Genomic DNA, 14,653 nt, shown 5'->3' on the forward strand with positions numbered 1-14,653 from the left:
ATATCATTTTGCTCCTTTTGATCTCCATCTTCGGGGCGCCATGATCATCATCGTCATCGGCATGACACCATGATCTCCATCATCGTGTCTTCATGAAGTTTTCTCGCCAACTATTACTTCTACTACTATGGCTAACGGTTTAGCAATAAAGTAAAGTAATTACATGGCGTTATTCAATAACACGCTGGTCATACAATAAATTAAGACAACTCCTATGGCTCCTGTCGGTTGTCATACTCATCGACATGCAAGTCGTGATTCCTATTACAAGAACATGATCAATCTCATACATCACATATATATCATTCATCACATCCTTTTGGCCATATTACATCACATGGCATATGCTGCAAAAACAAGTTAGACGTCCTCTAATTGTTGTTGCAAGTTTTTATGTGGCTGCTATAGGTTTCTAGCAAGAACGTTTCTTACCTACGCTGAAACCACAACATGATATGCCAATTGCTATTTACCCTTCATAAGGACCCTTTTCATCGAATCCAATCCAACTAAAGTGGGAGAGATAGACACCCGCTAGCCACCTTATGCAACTAGTGCATGTCAGTCGGTGGAACCTGTCTCACGTAAGCGTACGTGTAAGGTCGGTCCGGGCCGCTTCATCCCAGGATGTCGCCGAATCAAGATAAGACTAGTAGTGGCAAGTAAATTGACAAAATTGACGCCCACAACAACTTGTGTTCTACTCGTGCATAGAAACTACGCATAGACCTAGCTCATGATGCCACTGTTGGGGAACGTAGCAGAAATTCAAAATTTTCTACGCATCACCAAGATCAATCTATGGAGTGACTAGCAACGAGACAGAGGGGAGTGCATCTTGTTACCCTTGAAGATCGCGATACGGAAGCGTTGCAAGAACGCGGATGAAGGAGTCGTACTCACAGCTATTCAAATCGCGGAAGATCCGATCTAGCACCGAATGGACGGTGCCTCCGCGTTCAACACACGTACAGCCCGGGGACGTCTCCTCCTTCTTGATCCAGCAAGGGGAGAGGAGAAGTTGAGGGAGAACTCCAACAGCACGACGGCGTGGTGGTGATGGAGCTCGTGGTTCTCCGGCAGAGCTTCGCTAAGCACTACAGAGGAGGAGGAAGTGTTGGAGGAGGGAGGGGTTGCGCCAGGGGAAGGTTGTGGCTGCCCTCCCACCCCCTCACTATATATAGGGGGAAGGGGAGAGGGGGCCGGCCCCTCTAGATGGATCTAGAGGGGCCGGTCGGCGACCAGGGGAAACCCTAGATGGGTTTGGGCGCCCCCACCCCCTAGGAAACTTGCTTCCCAAGCCGGGAGGGGAGGCTGCCCTAGGGGTGGCGCCCCTACCTCTCCAGGTTACGTGAGATGGGGTGGGAAGGGCGCTCAACCCCTTAGTGGGCTGATGTGCCCCCTCCCCTTGGCCCATAAGGCCCCCCAACACTTGTCGGGGCCTCCGAAACCCCTTTCGGACACGCTGGTTATCACCTGGTACCCCCGGAACAATTCCGGACTCCAATACCCTTCGTCCAATATACCGATCTTCACCTCCGGACCATTCCGGAGCTCCTCGTCACGTCCGGATCTCATCCGGGCCTCCGAACTACCATCGGTAACCACATACTATTTCCCATAACAACTCTAGCGTCACCGAACCTTAAGTGTATAGAACCTACGGGTTCGGGAACCATGCAGACATGACAGAGACATCTCTCGGCCAATAACCAATAGCGGGATCTGGATACCCATGTTGGCTCCCACATGTTCCACGATGATCTCATCGGATGGACCACAATGTCGAGGATTCAAGCAATCTCGTATACAATTCCCTTTGTCAATCGGTACGTTACTTGCCCGAGATTCGATCGTCGGTATCCCAATACCTCGTTCAATCTCGTTACCGGCAAGTCACTTTACTCGTTCCGTAATGCATGATCCTGTGATTAACTACTTAGTCACATTGAGCTCATTATGATGATGCATTACCGAGTGGGCCCAGAGATACCTCTCCATCATACGGAGTGACAAATCCCAGTCTCGATTCGTGCCAACCCAACAGACACTTTCGGAGATACCTGTAGTGCACCTTTGTAGCCACCCAGTTACGTTGTGACGTTTGATACACCCAAAGCATTCCTACGATATTCGGGAGTTGCACAATCTCAATGTCTAAGGAAATGATACTTGACATTAGAAAAGCTCTTAGCAAACGAACTATACGATCTTGTGCTATGCTTAGGATTGGGTCTTGTCCATCACATCATTCTCCTAATGATGTGATCCCGTTATCAATGACATCCTATGTTCATGGTCAGGAAACCATAACCATCTATTGATCAACGAGCTAGTCAACTAGAGGCTCACTAGGGACATGTTGTGGTCTATGTATTCACACATGTATTACGGTTTCCAGTTAATACAATTATAGCATGAACAATAGACAATTGTCATGAAGAAGGAAATATAATAATAATCATTTTATTATTGCCTCTAGGGCATATTTTCAACAGGCCCAACAGTATATACGGGCTACCAAACAGTCCTTACTTCATTTGTGCAACTTGCGTTCGTCAGCCAATCGATGTTTTAAAAAAGAGTTGCGCTGTAGGTTGTGATTCTGGATCAAACATGTGACTAATCGTTCACTTGCAGACTCCTAATCAGCCGTGTGATTTAGCATAAGTGAGAGTGTGTAACCTAGCGGACATGATTGTTTAGAACTGATTGGTTGACATGATTGTTCCTTTTTTGCGATTTCTCTTTTCAAATTCATGAACATATGTTTATTTCATCAAATTCAAAAAAAATGTTCTACAGGGGTAAAAAAAATGGTCAACAATTTAAATAATGTTCATTGGATTTGAAAATGTTCGTCGGACTACAAAATATTTTCATCTTTTCGTTCACTATTTTGAAAAAATGTTCATCAAATTAAAAAAATCATTGAATGAAAATGGTGTTCATCATTTTTCAGAACAAATGTACTGGAATACAAATTATATTCGTCAAGTTCAAAAAATATTCATTGCATTTAAAATTGGTTCATCAAGTACAAAAAAATGTTCTTTAATATTCAAAATGATCATAAAACATTTTTGAGCAAAATAAAGAAAATGCTCATTCTTTTTAAATCACGAACATTTTTTGAATCCATGAATCTTTTTTTAACAATTTGCTGTTTTTTCCCAAATTTTAGAACTTGGTAATCCCGAATTATTTTAACATAGAATAAAATAAAAAATTAAAAAACGAAAACGTAAAAACAAAACAGGGAGCTCTCCGCCCCGCAAATTTCGTGCATGGGCTGGGCCACCATGACGAACCATTTCGTCAAACCCGGACAAGGTATTGGGCTATCCCACAACCTTGGTGCTATCATGGGCTGGCCTATGAATCCAATTTCATTTACAATGCATTTTTTACATTTTATTTAGCTCTGGTAGTTTTCAGTTCTGGCTCTTTTGGTTTGTACCAATTTCAATTATTTTAATCACTGTATTTTTTGTATTTCGACTTATTAATTTATTTCTCTGCTTGAGTACATGTGTGGTGCTCGATTGTGGGCTGTGTGTTTATACCAGAATGCTGTATATGTCTAGCTGGATTTGCTAAAAGTATTCGAGGATGTACGGGACAGCAGGCATATATACCAGAATGGTAACATGCAAAGCACCGACCGACTATAACTTAGTTAAACACTGGCTTTGCGTGATTATTATTAGTTGGTTCATTTACCTGCCCCAATTTGGCCTCGTGCTTTTGCCAAACCATGATTACTACTACTACTACTACGTGTGTGATTGACTCCGTGCATACAGTAACTTCCATTGCGTCAATCTTCTAAAACACTCGCATGTATCCTCGCTCGTGTGTGATTGGCTCCCATATAATATACTAGCATGCAGAAGGCGCCCCGTGGTTGAGCCCGTGCGTATGTGTGTGTTCTTCTTATTCCGAAGTAAGAGAAGGCATGGTGGTGGTACAGAGGTCGAGCTGGTTGCAGACGCTATTCTTATCTTATATCAAGAAAACAAAGTACATTCAACTGAAGTTATTTATAATTTTGCATGCTACATCCAACTAAAATTAAGGGTATTAATTAAGCTATTCAAACCAATCACCGTTATTTTTTTTCTTCAAAAGCATAATATATGGGACCGAGCATTTAACACCAACATTTTACACGTTCTTTCTCTATCTATCTCTCTGCATGTATGTTAATGTGGAATATCAGTGGAAGCAAATGGATTATTTGTACGTAGAGAATAGCCCCTTATGGAAATCGCAAGGACAATCATTCATATTCTTATCTAACTATGTGTATTATAGAAATGCTAGCTACAACAGTCAGAGCTTCTTAGCGAACATGTGAGCAAGCTCCTGGATAATCAAAAAATGAAATAGGACTTGCAGCAGGCACGATCTTCCAATTGCAACTGTAATTGCTCAATGCCTTTTGGACTTTGAATATACTCCATGGTTCGATTTATAGAGACAAAATACTGTAATTGCTCAATACCTTTTGGACTTTGAAATACTCCATGGTTCTGTTTATAGAGACAAAATATTAATGGTAATCTTATGAGAATCCAACTTGTCTGGTAAGAATTATCAGCAAGCTGCAAAACAAAATGCACTTTGTCATTTGAAAATGAAAATAGAAAGAATTGGACAATCAGCATGAACCATACAAAACACCTACATTTCGTTTTCCTCTGAATTTCTATCAATCAGTTGCTTTCTCTTAATGAACAGCCACAAATCGCAGCAAAATTGACCCTAAAGTAACAACAGTGCATGAAATAAGAATAGGAAACATTGAGCACTATAAGGTAACCTTGCCCTTTATTACAAATAGTATTCCGTGTGACCTATGCCTGAAACTACTGTCAGGATAAAACACATAATGAAACTATGTAATATTGTGGGTACTCAACATATTGTTTCCCAAAGATATCATGACTTTTCAGTTTTCTCTTTCTCTTGACTCATCCAAATATAGTACATTAATCCAAAATGATTTCTAGAGCAGAGAATGTCACATAGAGGGATTAGAAGATCGCTAATATAGTAAGTTAAATGTACACAAATATGGTGCTTAAAATATAAACCATAGTACATAGGATTTATGTGCAAATCCAAAGAAACAAAAACTAAGGGTGACAGCGAGAACTTTTTTCATAAATATGCAAGGGCATCTGTACATGGGTACCTGAAAGGCTGAACCAACCTAAACTGAAGTTCGCAGCCCTTCGAAACCCATATGTTCCTTTCTACCTATCCCTCCCTATCTTAAAAAGGACCACACCATACCATCAGATTGAGAAACTTGGTTGACATAAGTCCTTAACTTCTTTACTTAATATGAACATGATGCAATCTTTATTTAAATTAGTTCTTGGTTACATCGTATCTTAATTTTTTCCAAACATGGTAATTGGCGGCGGCCCGGCGTGGCCGGCGATCTGGATGCGGTGGTGCCGGCGGCTCGCTGATCTGCCGGTGCTCCAGGGTTCTGCCTGGTGGTGCTGGTGGTGACGGCGGCCCGTGCACGAGAGTTGGATCCCTTCGAACTGATCTGGGTGAAAACTTGCCTTCGGCGTCTGCTAAGGCCGGCGGTGGCGGCGCTATCTGCGTCGTTCCCTTCTTGAAGGCATCGCCGTGGAGAAGTTCAAGGCCACTCTCTGCTACCTCTGGGGGAAACCCTAGATCGGATGATCGAATGACGGCGGCGCTCTGGTGTCGCTCCTCCCTTGGGGGCGTCATTCTTGGAGGTACACACGTGATCGAGGGACCAGAGGACGGATTCTTTGTTGGAGCGGTGCTTTATCCTACACACTGATGGCGACGGATCTTCACAGCGTGGCGCAGTGCAGATTCGGAGTTCGATGTGGGAGGATGGACTCGCGCAGGAGGACGACGCTGTCGGGCGTCCTGGTGGCGTCAATGAGAGAGAGCTGACACGGTACGTCCGACAGTATAGCTCTGAAGATGGATTGGTGGCAGGTGGCTGCGGCGGCCTCATACCCGGTAGGCGTCCTGGTTGAGGAGTGTGCCGGACTGGTAGGTGCCCCATACCCGGCAAGCGTCCTGGTTGGGACCTCAGGTCTTAGATATTTAGGTTTGGCTGTGATGTCTGTTTGGTATTAGACCCAGACTATCTGCGCCCCTTCATCAATTGGATAGGTGTAGCAACAGTTGTTGCTTAGACGGTGGCTTTAGTCTTACTGTTATATGGCTTTATAAGGTCTTGTGAGAATAATTAATAAAGTGGCCGTATGCATCGCTCAAATGCAGAGGCCGGGGGTCATCCTCCTTTTCTAAAAAAATAATAATAAAGAAAACCAAAGTTAAGTTAAGATTAGACTAAGTTGAAGCTTAGAAAGAGCCTGAATGGGGATGTCGTGGGGACCAACTCCTCCTTTGTCGTGACGATGGTGCCAGGCATTCAATTTTGGTGCAAACACCAAGTGAAATAAGGTGTGAATAATTTCTCTGATTTTAAGGGCAAAGGGTAAACCTTTAGCACATACCATACTAAACATTTAACGATTTGGTGCACCAAACTTGATCTATTTTTTTACTTGTTCCATAACTATTCAGTTTCCATATACATCATTTATTGTTAAACTGAATGCACACAATGGCACGGTGACTGCTATCTTCTGTAAGCAAATTTGGAGCCAGTTTGGTCATAATGAACTCACATCTTTCAAATTGCATTCCAAAGGAAATAACTCAACATACTGTACATTATCTTTGTAGGATCCTTCCGAAGCTACTAACAGATTTGCAACCGTTGGATGTTGGTACTATGAGATGACACAAATGAACTTTTCGCAAGTGTATAGGTACTATGAGATGACACAAATGAACTCATGTTCGTGGCTGTCGCCGAGGGGAAGGGCCTCGTGTGTGACACCGTCATGGGCCCACCCACGCGTATAGTTGTGCGTCACCACCGAGCGGCGAGGCCGCCGCCGCCAAGTATACCGGGGTCATGCTGGGTGAGATCGGCAGTTGATTAGCGACACCATCCACTGCTCGATCTGGACCCAAGTCACTGGGCGCGGATCAATGGCTAAGGAGGTGGTGAAGGATAGGTATATGCTAGCAGTGCTCCGGGGTAACGCACGACACTGATGGTGTGGTCCACGGCGAATTTGTGGACTGCAGTGGTGTGGAGGAGGTTGGGAAGTCAAAGAAAAGGTTTTGTGATGGTAGGAGGACTCTCGAGAGATAAACCAAAGCGGTCAGTGGACATGCATCTTTTGTTTGGTTCGGCTGGCTGGCTCTAGAAAAACCGCTGCACAAAACACACGAAGAAGCTGCCTGCCGGGTAAATCTCGATGAGTGTATGTGTGTATATATGAGCGTCTGCGTCTCTATTGTGTTTAAAAGAGAAGATGCCCTTTCATCATCCCATGCAAATTCCTTAAGAGACAGTAAAAATGTTTAAAAGGCCACCACAGTGAGTGTATGTGTGTATGTATGAGCGTCTGCATCTATAATGTGTTTAAAAGTATGTGTGTGTGTAAGCGTCTGCATCTATATTGTGTCAAAAGAGAAGCTACCCTCCCATCACCCCATGTATATTACTTAAGAGTCAGTACAGTATGTAGAAAAAGAAAGCCTAGCCAATTCTTTAGTGGGAACACATGGCAGCTAGTGAAGCAACAACGCCCAACACCTCCAATGCAAGGCTAGCTTAGCCACTTTAAGATTCTTTTGTATGCGTGTGTGTATATTTATATAGGGAAAAGCAAAACTATTGTGTTTCTCTTCGGAGGTGGCAATCTCAGCCACATGCTTGCGTTGGGATCCGGTCCACTTCCTTCCTCAAAACATTTCTAACATTTTGTATGTGTGAAGTTTATTTCCTTTTTTAGATGAATCTGGACCACTTTCGCATTTGCATAGACACTAGGCCCAGCCCGTAGGCTGGCACGCCTGCACTGTGCCAGTGTTCAGGCTGGAGCAAAGAGTTCCCAGCCAACGGAAGGTCCTGTATGTGCGATCGGTTCCATGCGCAGGCAAGGTTCTTGCATTGTTTTTCAGCCGTGATGTGCTCGGACTGTGGGTTGGGATATTACCATCCAGTTTCTCTCCTCCATCACCAGTCGCTCTCTTTCTTTGTTCTCCATCTCGATTGATCTCAGAGGAAAGTATCGTCCCCCCCCCCCCCCCCCCAAATCCTCTTTGACGGATCAGCCCCTCAAATCTTTAAAACCGGATCAATTCCCCCCTAAAGTGGTTTCATGATCCATCTAGTCCAAGTTCTTCCACAGGAACGACTTCCCCTTCGTCGCTCGCTCGGCTCCCGCGAGCCGACGGGCGACTCTGCGCCGCCCCCTTCCTCCGCCCCCTCCCTTCCTCCCTCCCCCTCGCCGCCGCCAGAGGGCGCGACCAGGCAAAGCCCGGCCGGCGCCGGCGACGGCGGGAGGCCTTCCTCATCCCTCGGCTGGTGGTGGTGTGGGACACGGCCGCTGGGTGGAGGCGCCATGTTGGTGCGGGGCATGGCGGCGCGGCGGCGCGTGGCTGCTGCGGTGGCGCAGGTGCGTGTTGGCGGCGCGGCGGCTGCACGGCGGCGGGGTTGTGCGTGCTCTGCTTGCCCCTTCGGTCGGGTCTGCTAGGGTTCGCCCTCCTCAGATCTGACGCGGCGGCTACCATGGTGGCACGAAGCGGCCTCCCTTCCGTTGGGTGCGTGCGTGTCTCCTGGTGGTGGCGGGCTGCGGGGGTGGTGCCCGATCTGGTGGTCTTGCTGCAGCTCGTGCGGGATGACCATGGCGGGCGGCACAGGCTGTTGATGGCTTGGGCTGCGGTCGGCGGCTTCTTCCTTGCCGCTGGGCGGAGGTAGCAGCGGTGTGGTGGCGGTGGTGGCGGTGCGGACCGGGGTCGCTCCAGGCGGCTGTGTTGGCGTCCGGGGTGGATGTCTGGTGGCGCAGGTGCGTCTCCGGCGGCTCCGACGCTTGGAGCTCGCCGGACGGCACGGGTTGGGCAGTGGCCCGGTGTGGCTGCTGCTCCGGCCGGCTCGATGGATCTGTCCGCGGCAACGGCCGGCTTCTCCGGCGTCGGTTTGTCTGCGTTCGGGCCGTCTCGACCTTCACCCCATCTCCTCGTCGCCCGGACGCTACTCCCATCAAAGGGCTGGTCCTCTCCCAGCTGCGGTCCACCGCTCGTCTCGCGCCCGATGCAGCAGGACAGAGCTTGTCTCGCGCAGGATGCAGCTGGACCGAGCTCGTCTCGCGCACAGTGCAGCAGGACTGACCTCGTCCCCCTCTCGTTGCTGCAGGACCGAGCTCATCTCGCGCTTGGGGCAGCAGGATGGGTCGGTGGATGCCAGTTCTGTCCGACCTATTGGGTCTCGACGCTGGGGGTTGCCCAGGGGCGCGAAAGGTGGACCTTTCTGCTCGTCTCTTTCGTTGGGGGGCGGTGGGTCACGGGTGAGATGGTGTCGAGGTCTTGGATGCTGGGGCGGCGGCCCTGCTGATGGTGGTTGTGCGGTGCTCTTGGACAAAGCCCGTGCCTTGGTGCTGCCCGGTCATCATGGCCGTGTGGGCGGCGTGGTTGCCGGGTTGTGGCGTTCGGTGGCGGTGATTGTTGGCCGAGGTGAAAACCTGCTCTATCTTCGGACGGACCGGCAGCGGCGAAATCGTTCCCTTCTTGAAGGCGTCATCGCGGCTCTCATTGCCCGTGATGCGGCTCCGGGGGAAACTCTGATCCTTGGATCGGGCGGTGGCGGCGCCCCGGCATCGTATCCTTCCTGAAGGCACCGCCTTGGAGCGCATGGTTCCTCATATGTAGCTTCATACCTTCAGGGCGGTAGTGCTAGGAATGGTGTTGCTGCGCTCAGCGCCTATGTATCCTGTCTGGGGTGTGTGCGTGTGTTGCGGTGGCGTGGCGTGTGGTTGTACTGGATGCTTGTGGTTTGGTGCTTTATATATAAAGCGGGGCGAAAGCCTTTTTCGGTAAAGTGGTTTCGTATTTGATTTCGAGTGGTTTTGACACAGATCGTACACTTCTCTTTGCTATGACCATGCACTTCACGCCATAACAGTTGGCTGGAGATGATCGCTTCAGTGCGCCCAGCTCGCCTCCGTCTCCATGGCCGGCAAGCTCGCGACTCGCTGTCTTCTTGGTCTCCATCAAGCTCATTCATTTCCCACCGTGCAACCTCCGGCGTGCAGCCACACACAGCAACAACCCTCTTGTTGCCATGTCGCCAAACCGAAGTGGATTTGTGGGAGTTGTAGTAGTTTTTTTGAAGCTGTTTTATGGTTGCTCGAAGGTGAGATTACTGTTACATTATTTGATTTGCTACAAGTTCTTCACCCTGTCACCCAACTTGCTCTTTTGCTCATGTGCATTGTTCATGTTCTGGCAAGTGCCGTTGTCGGTCATTTCATATTTTTGATTTTTGATTTTTACATGTCCGTCGTTGTATGCAGTTTTGGTGCGTGCTGGATGGATTTTGAACTCTTTCCTATCCAATCGGGCCCGTGGGCGAGGCTGTTGTCACAGTCCTCGAAGGTGTGTTGATTTTCCATTAGCTCTTAATACCTTCTTCTAGATTTGTTAGTTTGACTCTCCTCTGAAATCTTGGGAGTTACTATTAACCTGATAGCAGATTTTCTATTATGTTTTAAGTGACAATGGAGTGTTAATCTCTGTATCTGTTTAAACCACTGTTCTCTGAATAAATGTTTCAGCACTACGTGTGCACTATGTTTTCCGAATGAATGAAATGTGCACCCTGCTCTATTAATTCTGTGCCTATTTAGTTTTTGAGGATGGTGAGATTGACAAGTGCAGGTAGTGATGGATTTTTTGTTGAGGCTGTGACTTGTGCCTGCTTGATTTTACATATAGTAGATACATGTACATAGGTGAGCACATTTTGTTCAGTTAGTCAAAGAATCTCTCCTCCATTATCCTTTTTTTAATTAATAGAACAGATGTTAATGGAAGCATCATCACCCTCCTCCTGTCTCCCTCCTCGACCCTCCTCTGTTACAATGAGGTTGATTTCTCCACAGAGTTTTTGGCTCAATTTTTTCTTCAATGCATGTAGGTTGTACTTTTCATGACTAAAGTTGTTGAAGATATTGTGTGCGTGCCTCCGGCTTGAGAGAAGGAATGAGGATGATCTCTCAGGTGGCAAGGCCACAAAACCACTCCAAAAATAAAATCAGGGCAAAACCCAAATAAATCAAAAGAAAAAGAAAGGGCCAAAAACCAGGGTTTTACAGGGACGCCTCTACCGGCGACTAGGGTTGGCGCGCCCCGGCCACACGTGGTAGCGGGTCGTGAGTCAAAGTCTCAAACTAGGTTGAGAAACAAAACTGAACAAAAGGAGTTCAGAAAAAACACAAAAACTAGGTTTCAATAGGATCCAAATCTCAAAACAAGACGAGGTAGCAGAACAACAACTAACTCTTTTTCACAATAGCACAAAGGGCCTACCAAATAACGGCTGACAAAAGAACAAGCGGAACAAATCTACCATGTTGATGACAACCTGGGGAGCTTATGCTGAAAACATGCCTTGTTACGGATGAAGTTTCTAGATAGACAACCTAAGGAAACTATTCAATGCTCGACAAGACAAATGCTACAAATGCAAGCCGGCAACCACAGTCTAAGGCCATCCATGCTCGATCAATACTTTGGCGTCGACGGCCTAGAAGACACCTGCAAGGTCCATCTCCATATGGAAGGAAGGCTAACTAGCCATGGCCGGTTAGTTTGCAAGTATAGGGGAAGGAAAGAAATGATTGCATAATATACAGAAAAGGAAAGAAACACTAACAATCTTTCTTTAATCTTACTTAGCATACAAAGTACTGCCCTGTCCCGAATTACGTCCTGAAAATGGATTGAAACGGATGTATCTAGAACTAAAAATACGTCTAGATACATCCATTTTCGCGACAAGTAATTCGGGACGGAGGGAGTATATACCGAACATATACTTATCCTATATGAATTTTCATTGATGACAACAGGAATGGAAAGAAATTCTGAAGAGATTTTAGTCTAAACATATCCAAAGCCGGTTGATAAGTTTCCAAAAAAAAATCGTTCAAGAGTGTGTTTCCTGCCTATTTTGTATCCCTGTAATGTATCAGGACATGCTTTCACACCAGCGGTTCAATATGTAGATGGAATACTAGTACACACCAGGATAAGGGATCAATAAATCTTTACCTTTTCCATTCCTCATTGTAAATAGATTGACACATGAAAAATACCGGTATGTATATGCCCACATATGCATCCAAAGATTCATGGAGCAAACAAGTAAACACACCAGCCTAGCATTGCACCTATCCCATAACTTTGTCAACTCTTCTCTTCGAAATGGAGAATGTTGTAGTGTTGATTGTTGGCGCTGGGCCAGCAGGCCTTGCAACAGCAGCATGCCTTAGCCAATTCTCAATTCCCTATGTCATTGTCGAGCGTGAAAGTTGCAGCGCGTCGCTTTGGCGCAACCGCGCCTACGATCGCCTCAAGCTGCATCTTGCAAAGGAGTTCTGTGAGTTGCCACACATGTCATACCCACTAGATGCGCCAACATACATACCAAAAACCTTGTTTATGAAGTACTTGGATAACTATGTTGAGCGTTTTAATATTCGACCCAAGTATCTCACTAGTGTGGAGACATCCACATTTGACAATGACCAAAAATGTTGGTCCATCGTGGCACATGACATGGCAAAGAGCACACTAGTCAGGTGTGCAGAGAATATTCCAATGATCCCTGGATTGCGAACTTTTCCGGGTGATGTCATCCACTCCTCAAGCTACAAGTCAGGCAAGAGCTACTCTGGCATGAATGTATTGGTCGTTGGATCTGGCAACTCTGGAATGGAAATTGCTTATGACCTTGCGACCCATGGTGCCAATACTTCAATCGTTATACGAAGCCCGGTATGTACACGCACTATATATTATTTTTTGACCTAGAAACACTAGGGGATCCCCCCACCCCCACCCTATGGGCACTATATATTTTCAGTGGTTACGGGGCAATTTCTTAATATAGTCACCACTAGAAGGATGCAATTTTCCAAAGTTATTACCGGAAAGTATTTCATGGTATAGAGCGATAGACTATTTTATAACATGCACAAACAACTAAACAATTAGACGAACTACACAGAAAAAATAACTCTTGAAAGAAGATGATTCTATGGACTTTTATTTTATGATGCAGGCTTCAAAAGAGATGTGACATGTTTTGTGGTTGCAGATTCATGTAATGACAAAGGAATTAATCCGGTTGGGGATGACACTTGCTCGTCGTCTCCCATTGAATCTAGTGGATAACCTCCTTGTGATGGCGGCAAATTTCATATTTGGTGATCTATCGAGGTATGGCATCAGAAGGCCAAAAGTGGTTCCAATGATCCTCAAGTCAGAGACCGGCCGATCCGCTGTTATTGATGTTGGCACTGTTGGGTTAATCAAAAAAGGTATCATCAAAGTAAGTATATCCTTGACATGACATAAATTTCATAACAGATTTTGTCCTCATATGCCAAGTTGTCAATATTCTATTCATCTCGTACAGGTAAAGGGGAGCATTAGTGAGATCATGGGCGATATAGTTGAATTTCAGTGCGGTAAAAAGATATCATTTGACACGATTGTGTTTGCAACTGGATACAAAAGCACAGCAAATATATGGCTCAAGGTAACAACATCGATGCTTGAATATGTCTGAGTTTGTTTTCTTGGTGCAACAATTGTTAAATCTGCTAACAAGCTTTGTGTTTTTTTATCTCGGAATGGTGAGAGCATGTTAAATGGCAATGGACTGCCCATCAAAGAATATCCGAATCATTGGAAAGGTGAAAATGGGCTCTACTGTGCTGGGTTAGGAAGGAGAGGATTGGCTGGTATTGCAGGAGATGCCAAGAATATCGCCAATGACATCATATCAGTGATAGGCGCTATGTCCGGGTAAATTATCAAATCGGTGAATGCATCTTCGACAACGTGATGCTTTTCATCACCGGGCTCCTCAAGAAGATCAAGGATGAGATACGATGCTGGTCTAAGGCAGGGGCACAAGGCCTGCGGGTTGTTCTGCACCAATCCTGGGATGTCCACTAAGTTGTATGATGTATTGTAAAACTAACCTCCTAGGAGGACTGTAACTTTTCCCCATCCTTTCAATGCAATGAAATGCAAAGGTTTTTGCATTTTCTCGATTGTTTTTATCTTTTACATGTAGTTTACAAGGGCTAGTGTGCTAGACGGTTGATTCTTTGAGAAATCTATCCACTGCCACTTGTCTATCTATCTTCATCTATCCTAGATAGAACTAGATTATTGTTTATTTCAAGGTTCATATGTGCGATGGAGTAAGCATTACTTTTATAATATAATCAAGGGCTTTTATACTCACATGGTGCAAAGAGCTTTGTATTTTTTTGTTGAAATGTTAAATCGGAGGGCCATGGGCGAGGCTGTTGTCACAGTCCTTGGAGGTGCGTTGATTTTCCATTAGCTCTTAAAACTTGCTACTAGATTTGTTAGTTTGACTCTTCTCTAAAATCTTGGGAGTTACTCTTAACCTAATAGCAGATTTTTTTATTATGTTTTAAATGACAATGAAGTGTCAATCTTTGTATCTGTTTAAACCAATGTTCTCTGA

The 14,653-nt window shown here is 45.7% G+C and overlaps 1 protein-coding gene across 1 annotated transcript; it reads left to right on the forward strand.

Annotated features, from left to right (window-relative positions):
- The first annotated feature begins 12,348 nt into the window (after window positions 1-12,348).
- Window positions 12,349-13,960, forward strand: LOC123042814 (probable indole-3-pyruvate monooxygenase YUCCA11). The gene is made up of 5 exons (XM_044465189.1): window positions 12,349-12,523; window positions 12,806-12,921; window positions 13,244-13,477; window positions 13,565-13,687; window positions 13,760-13,960. Exons 1-5 carry the CDS (start codon window positions 12,349-12,351, stop codon window positions 13,958-13,960), a joined length of 849 nt encoding a protein of 282 aa, XP_044321124.1.
- The last annotated feature ends 693 nt before the right edge of the window (window positions 13,961-14,653 follow it).

Source organism: Triticum aestivum, chromosome 2B (genome assembly GCF_018294505.1).
Source record: "Triticum aestivum cultivar Chinese Spring chromosome 2B, IWGSC CS RefSeq v2.1, whole genome shotgun sequence".
In the NCBI taxonomy this organism is placed as follows: Eukaryota; Viridiplantae; Streptophyta; class Magnoliopsida; order Poales; family Poaceae; genus Triticum; species Triticum aestivum.

Bases quoted from the DNA above. Each gene is read 5' to 3' on its own strand.
- LOC123042814 (XM_044465189.1), top strand. From the start codon at position 12,349: ATGGAGAATGTTGTAGTGTTGATTGTTGGCGCTGGGCCAGCAGGCCTT. The intron at 13,478-13,564 runs GTAAGTATATCC...CATCTCGTACAG, and splicing joins TCAAAAAAGGTATCATCAAA to GTAAAGGGGAGCATTAGTGA. The intron at 13,688-13,759 runs GTAACAACATCG...TCTGCTAACAAG, and splicing joins CAGCAAATATATGGCTCAAG to CTTTGTGTTTTTTTATCTCG.